At 35.2% G+C, this 16793-nt stretch overlaps 1 protein-coding gene across 1 annotated transcript; it reads right to left on the bottom strand.

Moving 5' to 3' along the window:
* Positions 1–2317: 2317 nt before the first annotated feature.
* Positions 2318–2687, bottom strand: LOC131599244 (protein CLAVATA 3-like). Its single transcript, XM_058871671.1, has 2 exons — positions 2574–2687; positions 2318–2482 (listed from the first exon to the last, which is right to left on the bottom strand). The coding sequence occupies exons 1-2, from the start codon at positions 2685–2687 to the stop codon at positions 2318–2320; spliced, it is 279 nt and encodes a 92-aa protein (XP_058727654.1).
* Positions 2688–16793: the final 14106 nt, after the last annotated feature.

The raw sequence follows: 16793 nt of genomic DNA, 5'->3' as shown, positions 1-16793 counted from the left end.
TATATATATATATATATATATATATATATATATATATATATATATATATATATCAAAAAAATTCTTTGAGAAGAAGTACGTCTTAGAGAAAAAGATTAGGATCATCAGAATCTTCACAAGCTAATTCATTAATTGTGTAAATTGCAAAAAAGATACGTCACTAATGACGTAAAATTAAAGAAATTATTGTCGACGAAAAAAAGGTTGAAAAAGACAAGTATTAAGGGAATAGTTACTTGACCCTTCTAAGATATGTAAGGGTAATCTTGACTCACAAGGTTATGAAAGGGGCCTGTCCCTTTCAACTTTTTATCATGTACATTATCATTAGGAAAAGTTAGGTAAAAAATTTTGTTTGTATTAAAGCAAATAAGGCTTTAAATAAGGTTAGCAAATAGTACTTTATCTTTTCCTAATGAGAGAACAATAATGTATTGTTTTCTAAGAGACTTCCTTTTCACCTATAAAAGGAAGCTCTCATCATGTTTGTAAATATACGCAATCAAAATATGAAATCAATACTATATGCTTTTCAATATGCTTAGCCTCAAATTACCACACTAAATTTCCTATTCCTGATTCCTATTGCTCTCAAAAGGTATGAGTTTTTACCAATTAGTTTAACTTATTTATGAATGTTTATTTTTATTACTAGTATTAATTCATGTTTATCTCACAATCAAAAGACGTAAATCCTGCTTGAGCCGAATATGTTCTAGTCTAAAGAAATAATCTGATAGGGAAAATCCAGAAGGAAAAATAGTACCACTAGGATGAGGTTCTTAGATGATAAGGAACAATGACGCAGAGGTTGTCTCTGGAAGAAGTTCTGTGGAAGTAGGTTAAGGATGAAAATGTCAGATTCTTAGATAAATAAGGACTATTTACTAGTAATAAGAATAAACATAAATAAATAAGTTTAATAAATGTGAAGAACTCATACCTAAAGAGAAACAAGCAATAGGAAGAATGAATAATAATATAAAACAAAAACATATTTGACTCAAAAGAAAATAAACTTACATTATGGAACTCGAAAATAAAAATTCTAATTTCACAACACAAAGATATTTTTCAAATTATTTTAGATTTAACTATTCTGAAATTAATTCCACCACACAATTATCAAGACTTGTGTTCATCTAAAGTTTTGATGAAAAAATAACATATTTACTTAAGACATTCTAAAGAAATTAAAATTTTCTTATTTTCAAAAAAAAAAATATTAGAAACATTACAAGACATGATATAAAAAGATTTTAAAGAACATGAATTGAAATGTCTAGTCAGTAATTTAAATGAATTCACTTCCACTTCACATCATTTAAATTTTTTTGAAGAACATTTTTACGAAGATCATTCACAAGTATACTACAGAATGAGAAACCATAGAAAAATTCAACCATGAATAAGTATAAATTTTTGGAGTTTTAATCCAACAAATTCCGACGGTCCTATAAATTTTTATGAAGATGGATATGAAACAGACTAAATTTCCTGCACATAACTCTGATCACATGAAGCTGCCTAAAGAAAGAATAGAACTCAAGGAATATAGACGTTCTATATCTAAAATAGAACAAGAATTAAAACATGTTAATATGCTTTTACGATTCAATGATACAAATTATTAAAAAAGATTTTTACACTTTATCTAGAATATAAATTCATCATTCATTTTTAGTTTTTTAAAAAAACTATTTAATTAAGTTATAAGAACTATTAATTTATTACACCACCTCTTACCGTACATTTATTACACCATCTCTTCACAAATTATTATACCTCTCCACCTAAGAATAATTAATATGTCTCACAACTCTTTTCAAAATATGATCATATTTATTTGGTGGCATGCATCTTGTCACACCCACCTTAATCTATCGCACTTTATTATTTGTCACACTCACTTTAATCTATCACTCTTTATTATTGAGAGTATAAGATTGAGATGGATACAATTGTCATCCCTACTCTAGTTATCATAAAAACATTGTTCCGCTTAGATTTTTATAGTAATTAAGAAAAAATTAACATACACATCCTAAACAAAATTAACTTTTATATTCTACTACTTAAGTAAGTAACTTAATTACTTCGTTTCTGTGGCCCATGTTGCGTAGTACAAATTTTACTCCTTCCTCTTGTAACTACAATATAACCAATCAAGAAAAATAGAAACAAACTGAAAATACTCAACACGACAAGACTACATAACATATTAACCTTATAAAGTTCATCGTACTAATTAAACTAACAACATAGTTATGTTATCAAAATTGCTAACAAAAAGTAGCTAGGCACAGCAACAAGATCATTAAGGTGTCTCAGGCTTTGGAGTGCCACCATTATGATGCAAAGGGTCTGGCCCTGAAGGAACTTTCCTCAACTCATCCCAACTCAGTCTTTTCTCACCATACTTATAACCATTTGATGACCCTTCTAATAAAGCTCTCAAATTTCTTCTCTTTTTAAACAAAACCTGCACAAAAACACAAACATTCAAACATAGTACATTATATATAAGCATATATACAACATAATTTATGTGTATGTTTTAGCTAGAAACAAACCTTTCTGTTTAGAATCTTCTTAGTAGAAAAACACAAACCATGAGGTTCATTCATAAGAAACAAAAACAGAAACACTAGACAAATGACGAAGGAAAAAATTGATTTTGAAGCCATCAATGTTGAAAGCAAGTACCGTTCTGAATGTGGTTCAAGAGAGTAACCAAGTGTTACATTTATAGAGCAATGGTTCAAAGATTTGAATGATTGCTGGTGCAGTCATTTTTTATGACAGGATAATAGCAGCAGAGTTAATTATGGCAAAATATTCTTTGAATGTCACTCTCACTACTGACTGACAGCGCCGTCTTATGTGGTTGTCGAGCCACCTGAAATACTGATGATAGATGATGTCATCAAACAATAAAGTTATCCTATATGTACAAAAAAGAATATATGTCCAACGTTATAGCATATAGCTTCCTTCCCCTAAGATATTGGACTATATGCTAGTCTTGGGGATGTGGTCTTCCCAAATCTGATTCTCTGCAACAATTATTTGTTTGTTTCTAGATATATAATATGATAATGAAGACAAGACATATAGTTTAAGATTATGTTATTTGAACTTAGAATAGATACATGGCAATATTCCAAATTATATGTTTTTGAATTACAAGTAAGAGATTGATTTTGATATTGGATACATTGGATTATAAAAATAATTTGTCTTTAGAACATGAAATTATGAAAGTACAAAATTGGTTCTAGTAGACAACGGTTAGAAATACAAAAACATAAATAAAAATAAACAAGTCTTCAATATTCAAATTCTGGATTTTTTACCATTATGCCTAGGCTGTTATCGGTCCGGTCCGGATATTTGCTATCCCGAGAACCAGACCAAAATAGTAATCGGATAAATTCGAATCGGACTGAAATAGTGATGGACCATTTTTTTAGACCGAAATCGGACCGTTATTTCGAATATCCGACAAAAGTATCCAATAAATATTCAATATAGTATCCATTTTTAGTATCGGATAAAAAAATTATCCATTCCCGGACCGAGTAACATTTCGGTCGGTCCATCGGTCTGATTCCAATGGACCGGTTCTCGTGTGGTTTTCCGATTCCATAGGTCCAATAACAGCCCTAATTATGCCACATATTTAAAATTTATATATCTGCCAGACTTTGAAACAATATTTTCAGAATGTCACACTTGCTAAATCGGTTAACAGAATATCCGACTTAACAAGTGTAAAATTTTGCATAATTTTTTAAAGGGTTAAGTATGTTTTTGTCCCTATAAATATCTCAAATTTCATTTTTAGTCTCTATTAAAAAAAGACATATTTTAGTCTCTATAAAAATTTTATGCATGCAGTTTTATTCCGTGCTATTTTTTAAAATTTTGAAAACCGTTTAATTACCCTTAAAATTTTAAATTTTTGAATCATTTTTTTCATACGTGTTTAGAATATTATAAATTTTTTTTACCAAATTATATAATTTTTTAAAATGAGAAGAATTAAATATGAATTTTTAAATTTCAAAAGATAATGATAAAAGTAATGCAAATCTCGATTTAGAAATAAAATTTTGAGTTCCTTTATTTCGAGGAACTTTTCATAACGTTCTAAACATTTCTGTAAAATAATCATTTAAAAATACACATCGGTTTAACAGTAGGGACTAAAACTTCGTGCATAATAATGTCATTTTTTTATAGGGACTATAAAAATGAAATTTGAGATATTTATAGGGACCAAAAACATACTTTACCCTTTTTTAAATTTCACAGTAACATGACTTATTAAGTCGGTTAAAAGGAGGACCGACTTAAAAAGTAAAAAAAGAACCGACTTAACAAGTGTTCGACCAATGGATGGTCGAGCGCTCCATGCATATGTGACATTCTGGCAATATTGTTTCAAAGTGTGGCATTATGGTATATAAATTTCAAATATGTGGCATAATGGTAAAAAAAGTCTTAGATTGTCTTTTGTTTTCTCTTTCTTAAATTGGTTCATCTAAATAAAATAAATTATGTAGGGTGATATTATAATTTTAGAAGATCCATTATAAAAAAAATGTTCATTGTCGTCGGTCAAAATCAGACGCTAACAGACAAAAGGCATATGGTAGAGAGTAGTGTCAGAGTCTGAGTTGACGCCTACAGTGAATAGTTATATTTAGCTTAATAGATTAAAAAGCATACATTAGTAGCGTCGGTTTTATTAGACGCTATTTTCTTTGATGTGCATATGTTATTAGCTTTGACTAAGGGCAACATTGGTTATTAACATCTCATGTTAGAGAAGATAATTCTTTTATGTGTGGTTGTCATTAGCTTCGGCTATGACAAACACTAATTGTAAGTGTCTTATGTTGGTGATATTATTTCATTGATGTGTAGTCATTATTAACTTCAGTTGTAGTTGACGCTAGTGTTTAACGTCTCTTTGTCGAGACATTATATGTTGAGGCCCATGCATATGAGTATGCATACTCTAAACTTCCTGAAAGTGAAATTTTCCTTTCATTGTGCATAGCATTTAGCCAACTAAATGTTTGAAAAGGCAAGAACATAATAGTTGTGCGAAATAGGTAAATTTATCCAACTAAATGTTTGAAAAGGCAAGAAATAGTTATGCAAAATAGGTAAATTTATCCAGCTAAAGCATGCTATTAAGAAAAAAATATCATGTCAATGTAATCAATCTCTAAACTCTAACAACCATGTAAGTAATACCCTTAGTGTAACTATTAATCTAAATTAGTTCTAACGAGCTACTATGATTGATTATTTTGTTAGAACAAGATTTGTTCTGATCAATATTCTTGTTTTGATGATAACAATGTATATGAATTTTGTATAAGACAATGTGGTACTTTAATCCTATGCATTTCCCATTTCAGGAAATATATAAGGAGTATGCACAATTCAGCGCTAAGAAGCACTGACTCAGAAGGTTCAGGATTGCAACATCAGAACATGCTCTCGCAAGACATTAGAAGATGGTCAAGCAGAATCAGAACATGGTCTATGAAGCATCAGAAGAACTTGAGATCAGAAGCACTGAAGTTCTTATGGTATCCCGCTAAAGCACTTCAAAGTCAGAAGACAAGAAGATGCTTTGCACCAAGCTGTAACTCTGATTCTGATTATTCAAACGTTGTATTCACAAAATCTGAGATCAGAAGTTAGTACTAGATGACAGGCTATGAAGTCTAATCTCTGGCTGACAAAAGGAACGTTAGAAGCTACAAAAGGCAAAGTCAGTAAAAGCAGAGAAAACCATGGCTCGAGGTAGTTGACAAAACAGTGAAAACATTAAATGCAAAGTTGTCCAGTTACGCAACGCATTAAATGCATTCCAACGGTCATCTTCTCAAACGCCTATATATAGTGAAGTTATGATCAGAAGCAGTAACGAATTTTTGGAAAACATACTGAAACGCTGTTGAAATCAAAACACACGAACTTCATCTTCAACCTCACAATCTATTGTAATATTTAGTGAGTGTTAAGCTTAGAACTTAAGAGAAATATCACAGTTGTGATTATAGCTTTTTAAGAAGAAAATTCATACTCTTGTAAACATTTATTTTATATTGATTTGTAAAAGGTTCCTAGAGTGATCAGTGAGATCAGTAGACTCTAGAAGACTTAGAAGTTTCTAAGTGGTGATTTCCTCGAGTGATCAAGGTGTGATCAGTATACTCTAGAAGACTTAGAGCGTTTCTAAGTGGATAATCATTGTAATCAAGATTGATTAGTGGATTAAATCCTCAGTTGAGGTAAATCACTCTAAGGGGGTGGACTGGAGTAGTGAAGGATAGAAAAATACTTAGAAAGGGGGGGTTTGAGTAAGTGTAGCTTTAAAAACTTGTAAGATAAAAACAAATTGCACAAAGATTTTTATCCTGGTTCGTTGTTAACTAAACTACTCCAGTCCACCCCCTTGGAGTGATTTACCTCACCTGAGGATTTAATCCACTAATCACACTTGATTACAATGGTTTTCCACTTAACCAACTGCTAAGTCTTCTAGAGTATCCTGATCACAACCTGATCACTCTAGGAACAAACTGCTTAGACAACCTCTAAGACTTTTCTAGAGTATTCTGATCTACCTGATCACTCTAGTTCTTACAACTTAATGTAAACAAATTCTAAGAGTATTACAATGCTTCTGAAAAGCTATAATCACAACTGTGATATTTCTCTTAAAGTTTAAGCTTAAGTCTCACTAAGATATTACAACAGCAATGTAGTGAGCTTGATGATGAAGTTTGAGAGCTTTTGATTTGAACAGCGTTTCAACAAGTTGGTTCAGAGTTTGTAATTCGTTAACCTTTGCTTCTCATCAGAACTTCATATTTATAGGCGTTTGAGAAGATGACCGTTGGGAGCATTTAATGCTTTGCGTATTCCGTACAGCATTGCATTTAATGTTTCACTCTTTTGTCAACTACCTCGAGCCTTGTTTCCGCTGTGTCTACTGACGTTGCCTTTAATAGCTTCTAACGTTCCTTTTGTCAGTCAGCGTAGCCTTCCAGTCTAGTACTTGCTTCTGATCTGATGTTTGTGTAAACAACGTTTGAATGTCATCAGAGTCTGTAATACGGTGAACTGACTTTTTATAATCGAAATGTCGCGGTTAGCAAGAGTCGCCACCGACTTTTATTTTATCCGAACTAAATCGGAAAGGCTAAAAGAAACAGAAAAAAACCTTTTAAAGAAATCTGAGTTCGGGGGGTAATTTATGCAAAGGGAAGGTGTAAGGCACCCTTTGCATCCATGGTTTTCCATGGGCTCTTAATTGCTTTGCTTGCTCGCTTGTTTAGAAAAAAGTAGATGAAAGAAAAAAGTGGACTTTAGCTCGTAAATGAGCGTAGCCAATTTTCGAAGATCTGTGAGAAAGAATATTAAAGATGAGCATTGCAAGGCAATTAGGGGCAATTACCTTAAACTCAGATGATAGGTCTCTTTTTAGCCTTTCCGAATGAAAGGGTCAATCCTTGCCATAAGAGGGCAGGAAGCCTTTCGTTTGGAGGTTGAAGGGTCGTCGAAGCATCCTTTGCCATAAGACTGTCCCATGCCATAAAAGGGCAGGTAGTCTAAGGCAAGGATCAGAACAAGCCATTTTTTGTTAGGCAACCAGAAGATACCTCAGCCTTTTTCCGTAGGCAACTTCCGAGGGTCGAGGTCATATTGCGTATCGAAGGCAGCATCATTTAGGGTCGTATGACCTTTAATTATCGAGGCAACATGGCTGAGGTATCCTCAAATTCGAGGGACATAGCTTATTCTGCAAAAACACAAAGGCAACAGGCAACAGGCAACAAGGCAACAGAGAGGTTACCCCAAAAGGGTGCGTGTGTGCAACAATCACGTGGTTAATTCAATATATTATCTTGTAAATTAGTGATTCTAGGTTAATTACAATCTTGCACTCCCTAAATTACTAACCACGCAAATATAACAAAATACGGGGGCGGGAAATTGTAACCAGCGGATCCCTTAATCGGGGTTTGACATAAGTAATAATAAAACAGGAAAACAAGGTTTAGGGTTACCAAACTTGTAGCTTTGGCGATCGACAAACCCTAAAAATGCAAACAGACAAAAATAGGGTGAGTGTATGGCTAGTTCAAAGGCGAACGGGATAGACCCTAAAATAAAGAATAAATAGGTATATATATAAAAATAATTAAATAAGTAAGGGCACTTAGCTCTGATTTGATCTGATATGGTTAATAGGGCGCCTTTAAGATTAACCCTGAAAAGAAACAAGGCAGAAAAAGATGAAGGCGAAACAAACCCTTATATTAAAAAATAAACCAAAAAAGTTAAATTAAATTAAGCAGAATACTTAACTTTTGGATTCTTGAATCAGGCGCGTAATCGGGAGAAATTATGTCGCTAACCCTGAAAAGAGAGAACAAAGAAATGTATTCAGTGTATGGAACGATCTATGAAAACCCTAATTAGGGTATAGATTCAATAAGAAGAAAAAAAAACAAAGAATAATTTAATTAATTAATGGTCTCACGACCTAATTAATTAAATCAGGACGGGAGAATAAAATCGAGCATAATAGATATTTTTTTAGAAATTTTTTGGAATAAAACTAAGATAAATACGAATTACATAATTAAATATATAATTAAAATAAGAAAAGAAAATAAATATAATTTCATAAATACATGAGTAAAATAGATATATAAATACATAATATATATTTAAGAAAATAACATTGATATAAATAATATAAGACATAAATATAAATATGTATAGGAAATAAATATATAAAATAAATAAATTAATTAATTATATATAAAAAAGGTTTCATAAAATATTTTTAATTGTCTTATTATTAGAGAGAAAAGAAAAAGAAGTTAAATGAAATATATATACATATATATAAACAAAATTAAATATGTTATATAAAATAAAAAAATAGGAAAACTTAGCTTTTTGATTCAGTGTGATGCGTGGCTGAAGGACTATGGTGCACTCGCATGCTTGGAGACGTTAGATCTGAGAATCCTCTGTTCTGATGGCTGAGATTGAAGACATATGGTGAACACGCACATGAGGTACGCATGGGATCAGACGGCATGTGTAATTGGTAAAAATTGAGGCTCGTCGCCGCTGGGTTTCGAACCCTTGCTCAGTGGAATGCCAACAACATTCTTTAACAGCTGCACTAGAATACCTAGTTGAAATAATAACAAAACGCGTGCAAGATATATGAGTCGAGAAGTAAACTTTTTTTTAAAAAAAAAAAAGGAAAGGTCAGCGCCCAGGCATCTTCTTCTTCATGGAATGTTTCTGAAACAAAAGAAACACCTTTACCTACCTTTACCTACGGTTTCTGAAACTAAAACCTGCAAATCACGCTGTATGGGTACCAAACGAAAATCCAGATTGATTAAATAATACCTCACGATAACGAAAACATGATCAATTGCAACTAATTTGGTCCCTAAACGCGTAGCCCCAAACCATGAACTCAAAACCCTAGCCATGGCATCTCATCCTACCGACCCCAAAACTCAAATTAAATGGTTCAAACATGTTCTAAACATTAACACAAACGTAAATATGCAAACAAATTTCGTTAAAATTCATGATTGAATGAAAAAACGCTTTAGAGTTATGAACACCAAACCGTAAGCGCAGGGCGATGGTTCTGGATGCGTGGAACTTCTGAGAATGATTGGAATCGGATCAGAGGAACACGATGAAGCTATTTGAATCCTTGTAATGGCTTCAAAACCCACGAAATTCGATCTGCTAGTTGCTTTGCAGACCACGGTTTTTGAGACTCCGATAGGGGTTCTGCCGCTGATCCAAAAAATCTCCCCCTCCGCCTCCAATTGTTAGCATATATATATATGAGAGTTATTTAGGTTTTCAAACTTGAATCATATCTTTGCAATTTGCATCCTTGAGATTTGATTTGGCCATCATATCTAATCTTGCTGTTTTGGTTTCTGTTAATTCTCTATGAATCTTCACACGGGCCCTTGCTTCCAAAAAAAATTTTATTTTTTTTCTTATAATTTAATTCTTTTTATTTCCTCATCACTCATTTTTTATTTTTATTATTATTATTTTCTTCTAGTTCATTTGGTATTCAAATAACACCAATAAAATAATGAATAAAAAATAACATAAATAAATGAAGTGATATCATAAGGTCATGGGCTTCTTTGAGGCATATGGGAGGTTATGAAGTCCACTTGAATTGTCAGAACTCGATTTTTCTTGAAGATAAACAAAAAACCTAGTTTGAGGGTTGTTGTTTAGGAGAGTGTACAGTCAGTCGAGTCTTGAGCTTCTGATATTCAAATGAGCTTGAGTATAAAATATGGTGGGCAAATTTTGGGGTATGACAGCTGCCCCTGGTCAATTATCTTTAACCTGAAGATGTAGAGTGGTTTGTATGCCAGTCGGCATCTGAAGGTGGAAGATGATTGAACACTAGAATACCAAGAAATTTGCCCTAGCTGAAGTAGAGACTTTTGTCGGAGATGGGCTTAAAGATGCCATCCAGCAAATCATGCATTAGATTCGGTTTGGAGTGTTTGAGAAGTATTTGTTAGAGATTGATCATGTTAGCGTTGTTCGTGATGAGAGAAACGGGTCATACATTTAGACCATATATTAGACCATATCTGAGGAGGGATATCAGAACGAGTTATTTATTAAACCATATCTGAAGGTGAATACCAGAACGAGTCATACATTAAACCATATCTGATGGATAATGCCAGAACGAGTCATACATTTAAACCATATCTGAGGAGGGATATCAGAACGAGTTATTTATTAAACCATATCTGAAGGTGAATACCAGAACGAGTCATACATTAAACCATATCTGATGGATAATGCCAGAACGAGTCATACATTTAGACCATATCTGACTAAAAATACCGGAACGGGTCGTATATTAGACCATATCTGATGGATAATGCCAGAACGAGTCATACATTTAGACCATATCTGACTAAAAATACCGGAACGGGTCGTATATTAGACCATATCTGATGGATAATGCCAGAACGAGTCATACATTTAGACCATATCTGACTAAAAATACCGGAACGGGTCGTATATTAGACCATATCTGATTAAGAATACCGGAACGGGTCATATATTAGACCATATCTGATAGAGAATGTTTGTTTGTTAGGGTTGATGAGTTATTTGACGAAGTTTTGGAATGTAGAAAGGCTTGTCAGAATGAATCTCCAGCTCGATTATGTCTGAGAGGAATGATTGTCGAGGCGGAACCTGAAAACAAAGTATGCAGTGTCATGATGCATGTAATGAATGAGATGGGATTCTCAAAATAAATGAGAAACTTGCATGAAGTGATGTATGCAATGTATGAATATGTTTATGACATATGATATGCGAATATGATTTATGTTGTCCTGATTGAGAAAATAAATCTCTATATCTTTGTGATTTTATTGTCGGATCTTGTCTTGAAGATGCTCAGCTGGTGATTTATGGTTTCTGCTTGGGGATGATTAGTAGTTTGATGTACCTTGATTTTAGAGATAAACCATGTTGGAGAAGAGCAACATATTGGATGACCGGTAATGCGGAAGATGTAAACTCTGTTGGGGAGTCGTGTCTTTGTTGAGACGAATATGTTTGAAGATGTCTTCTTAATGATTACTCTGCGGGGAGGTGGTTTTGTGAACCTGGCTCTGTGGGGAGACATGGGTGTCTTGAAAGTTGCCCTCAATATCATAGTAACTTACTACTTGGTTCAGGACACGCCACTGAGTATTGATCAAGATGTTGAATTTGGACTTGCATAGATTTGCCCCAGTTAGCAGGAACTTTGGAAAGATTCGCCTCACGAGGACTTTATGAGATGTTTACTATGGGCGATATGCCCCCAGTAATCATAGGCTCATGACAATGTCTCACATTGATTGGGGAGTAGCTTTAGATATGCATGGATGCATGCCCCTGATTGTTCGAGCATCCATGAGAGATTCTCAGAATCTTGACTTGATTGCCCCAGATTGATTGGACGAAACATGTCATGCCCCTTGTATCCGTAAGAGACATGGCTTCCTTGGAGTAATTTTGTCTGTCGGGATAACTTTCAATCATTAGTTGTACCCTGTGCAAATTCTTTCTGTTGCTAACATTTGAAATTATGTAGCAGAATATGCTTAATAATGTATTCATGAGATGCAATACATACGTTTGTCTTGAGTTTTTGGAAACACATTAAAACAAGAGATGTAAAAGCGTGATATTTGTAAAAACATGATATTTGTAACAACGTGATGTTTGTAAAATGAAATATCAACTCAGCATTTTTGTAATCCTTAAGGAGTCAGGATACCCTTTTGGTGACAATATGCTTTTGAACTAATCATGCTTCAACTAGGACTTTCAAGGGTTGTAACGTGGCTTGGTTCACGGTTTAAGAAACAAAGGATAATGGCTCAAAGTTTATTTATACCCATCCCCTTCTTCGTGATGTTCTTCAGTCCTAAGCTCAGTTAATTCAACTTATGCATTCAGGTTCCAAAAGACTTTTGGATTTGCACCTTTGATAATGATGATGGTTCATAAGCAGAGAGAACTTTTGAGATGGCAGTCACTTCTTCCTTGTGATAGTCGCAACTTTGAGTTGTTCAAGAATTTATTGACTTCTTTTTTTCATCTTTTTGATATCCCTAACTTTTGCCTGAACTGTCTCTTTGGAGCTTACAGTCAGCGGGACGCCTTGATTTTTGCCTAAGTCTTCTTTTTTATTTTTGACTTAGCAGGCTTTTCTTTGTATATATGTTTTTTCCATCTTTTTTTTTTGAAAGATATTGACTGCCTTGTTTGATGATTGATGAACCGTCATTGTCTTTTGATTGACATTTCCGACACTTCTTTGATGTGTGCGGCTGAACGTTTGTGATTGAAACCTTTGTTGAAAGATGTACTGAATAATTCTCCTAAAATAGAATGCACAGCCAAATTAACTGAGAACTACCCTGCCCCAGGTTATGATCAAGAGTTTTAATTAGTACAAGAAATAAACTTCTACTTCTTAGGCTCAAAAGGGGTTGACGAGGGATTAACATCCTTATATCTCCACTGTTTAGGAATTGAAACAATGCCTGTACATCGTCAACATAGTCCGTTCAAAAGCATATTGTATGAGGTTGCGGTATCTTTTTCGTCATCCTCCCTCAAAAGGCTTACAACTTAACAGGAGTTGACACAAAACATATGCAAAGTAAAACGCAATTTAAAATGAGTGATAACGAAATAATGTATTCAAGACAAACATAGGCAATGCACAGATGATAATTATTAAAACAGATAATGTCTGTCATAAGCCGAATGTTTTAAACAAACAGAATAGAAATTGCAAATGAAAGTAAATCTAATGATCTAAATAGTTCATCCTTCTAGCCATTCATAGTATTAACAAACTTGTTGTGATTGGGCATGGTTGCAGGGGGGTCGAACTCAATTTCTCCGGCGTCGATCATATCCTGGATCTTGTTCTTTAATGGCCAACAATCATTAGTGTCATGTCCAATACTATCAGAGTGATAAGCGCATCTTGCATTAGGATTATATTGATGAGATAAGGTGTTGGGCTTCAGAGGAGGATCCTTTAAAGTAATCAACCCTGCTTTAAGCAGCTGTTGTAACGCTTCGGCCAGAGTTATGTTGATCTTTGTGAATTGCCTTTTAGATGCACCTTGTTTACGTTGGTTGCCCCTTTGTTGTGTCGACACTTGATTGGAGGCTAGGACCGTCCCCACAGTATTAGATTCATTCCTCTCATTGTGCGCTTTCTTTGAGGTATTAGCATACGTAGCCACTTGAATTTTACCGCTTCGAATACCGCTTTCGACACGTTCCCCAGTCAGTATGAGGTCAGTGAATCCAGATGACGAACTTCCCAGCAAATTGCTGTAGAAAGGACCAGTCAGTGTATTCATGAACATATCGACCAATTCTCTATCATTCAAGGAGGGTTTGACTCTTCCAGCTAGATCTCTCCATTTTTGAGCATACTCCTTGAAACTTTCCTTGGGTCCCATAGACATGCTTTGTAGTTGTATGCGAGTAGGTGCGAGGTCAGCATTGTATTGGTATTGCTGGTAGAAAGCAACAACCAAATCTTCCCAAGTACGGATGTTGGTACTTTCCAGTTGATAGTACCATTCGAGTTGAGTTCCAGATAAACTCTCTTGGAAGAAATGGATCCAGAGTCTCTTATCAGCAATGTGGGGCTGAATCTTTCTTACATAAGACCTCAAGTGCATCTTTGGACAAGAGACTCCATCATACTTAGCAAAGGCGGGAGTTTTGAATTTTGGAGGAATAACTACCCCAGGAACGAGTCCTAGTTCTTCAAAATCCAGCCCAGGTACCTTCTGAATTTCCACGCTTCTCAGGCGCTCTTCTAGTAGTCTATACTTCTCATCAGCATAATCCTCATCTTGAGGATACTCATCTTCCTCTTCTTCTTCTTCCTGGCCATCAGAACCTACATGGCTTCCCTGATTGTTCTTGACACTAAGATCATCTCCTTCCTCTTCCTCTTCCTCATCTTTAGGAACTGTTTCTGCAGCCTTCTTGGGACGACCCTTGAATCTTCTTCCTAGGTTGATCACTCCTTTGGGCTTCTTGGTCTTTTTCTCCTTCTTAGTCAGAAGGGTTTTCAGCTCGTCTTGCCCCTTGGATAAGTTCAGGATCAGATCTTGAAATTGGGCATTCTGAGCTTGAAGGTCTTTAACTGATTGCTCGAGATTCATGATGCTGAAATAAACAGCGGGGAAGTGAGAAACCTGTGGTGGAAACCTGTGATGCAATGTTATGAATGCAGATGCAATTATTTTCAAGGATCTCTGGAAATTTAGTTAGCAACGTTTTAAAAATGATTTGGTCACTTCTTCGTTTGAAGAAATCTGACTTTTGTCTTTGAACGTCTTTCTTCGAGAATCAAGCTCACCATATCGAGTGGGTCATAGCCTCCGATTCGGGATACTTGTAATTTGAAAGTGTATGGCTAGAGGAAAATAAATCCTCTCGCCCCTTGATAGGTACTGAGTCTCTGAATTGGAAGGCATGTGGCTAGAGGAAAATAAATCCTCTTGCCCCTAGATAGGAATTCAGTCCTTGATAAGAGCACTTGAAATTGCGCGCCCTAAATTCCTAGGATCCTTGAAAGGGTTAGTTAAATAATGTTATGCTTATGATGCCATGATGTCATGATGTTATGAGAATGAAGTTCGTTAGAGTTAGTGCGAGATGGTAAGGACAAACAAGTCCTTTCAACAAAACCTGCGAGGAAATGAAGGTTAGTAGTGAACACAAACAAGTCACGCAATTCACACAAGTCACACAATTTTGGCTTAAGGCTTGCATGGGGTCTGATCAGGTGTCCTTCCCAAGGGTATTTCTATGGATAAGGAGATTTCAGCAACGGGTTCTACCAAGTGACTCAGAATTGTCAGCCCCTTCTAAAGCACCCTCGAACATGGTACATGCATACCACGCAATGATACTTTAGGAAGAAACCTATCTGAGCTGTAGTATCGGGTAGCGACCATAACTTGGCATGCACCAAGAATAGCCCCCCCACTACGTTCCTAAAAGTTAGGATGGGTTAAGGGTTACTAAAGGTCCTTGAGCTCCGACGCACCCAAAGATACATGCATAAACCTCTCTCATGCAAAAGAGGTACACAATAACCAGTGGAGGCCTAACTCAAGTGTGAACTTCATTTTGACCAACCCCAAGCATGCACAAGGGGGGTCTCCATGACTATGCCACTCCTAATCTTAGGTGTTCTTGAATCCGGGAATAGGATTCGTCCTTCAGTTTTCCCAAAACGCCCCTGAAAAATTAAACAAACAAAGCAAACAATAGAAAACATTTTAAAATGAATCCTAAACCTTTAAGGTAACCCCTCTTAATCAAAAAATCCCCAGCAGAGTCGCCAGTTCTGTAATACGGTGAACTGACTTTTTATAATCGAAATGTCGCGGTTAGCAAGAGTCGCCACCGACTTTTATTTTATCCGAACTAAATCGGAAAGGCTAAAAGAAACAGAAAAAAACCTTTTAAAGAAATCTGAGTTCGGGGGGTAATTTATGCAAAGGGAAGGTGTAAGGCACCCTTTGCATCCATGGTTTTCCATGGGCTCTTAATTGCTTTGCTTGCTCGCTTGTTTAGAAAAAAGTAGATGAAAGAAAAAAGTGGACTTTAGCTCGTAAATGAGCGTAGCCAATTTTCGAAGAATTGTGAGAAAGAATATTAAAGATGAGCATTGCAAGGCAATTAGGGGCAATTACCTTAAACTCAGATGATAGGTCTCTTTTTAGCCTTTCCGAATGAAAGGGTCAATCCTTGCCATAAGAGGGCAGGAAGCCTTTCGTTTGGAGGTTGAAGGGTCGTCGAAGCATCCTTTGCCATAAGACTGTCCCATGCCATAAAAGGGCAGGTAGTCTAAGGCAAGGATCAGAACAAGCCATTTTTTGTTAGGCAACCAGAAGATACCTCAGCCTTTTTCCGTAGGCAACTTCCGAGGGTCGAGGTCATATTGCGTATCGAAGGCAGCATCATTTAGGGTCGTATGACCTTTAATTATCGAGGCAACATGGCTGAGGTATCCTCAAATTCGAGGGACATAGCTTATTCTGCAAAAACACAAAGGCAACAGGCAACAGGCAACAAGGCAACAGAGAGGTTACCCCAAAAGGGTGCGTGTG

The sequence above is a fragment of the Vicia villosa genome, linkage group LG4 (genome assembly GCF_029867415.1).
Source record: "Vicia villosa cultivar HV-30 ecotype Madison, WI linkage group LG4, Vvil1.0, whole genome shotgun sequence".
NCBI lineage: Eukaryota > Viridiplantae > Streptophyta > Magnoliopsida > Fabales > Fabaceae > Vicia > Vicia villosa.
The sequence above is the reverse complement of the archived record's forward strand: the minus strand, read 5'-3'. Positions and strand labels throughout refer to the sequence as shown.

Excerpts from the sequence above, each read along its gene's own strand:
- LOC131599244 (XM_058871671.1), bottom strand. The coding sequence starts at position 2,687 with ATGGCTTCAAAATCAATTTTTTCCTTCGTCATTTGTCTAGTGTTTCTG. Across the intron at positions 2,483-2,573 it reads AGAAGATTCTAAACAGAAAG|GTTTTGTTTAAAAAGAGAAG; the intron begins GTTTGTTTCTAG and ends GTTTTTGTGCAG.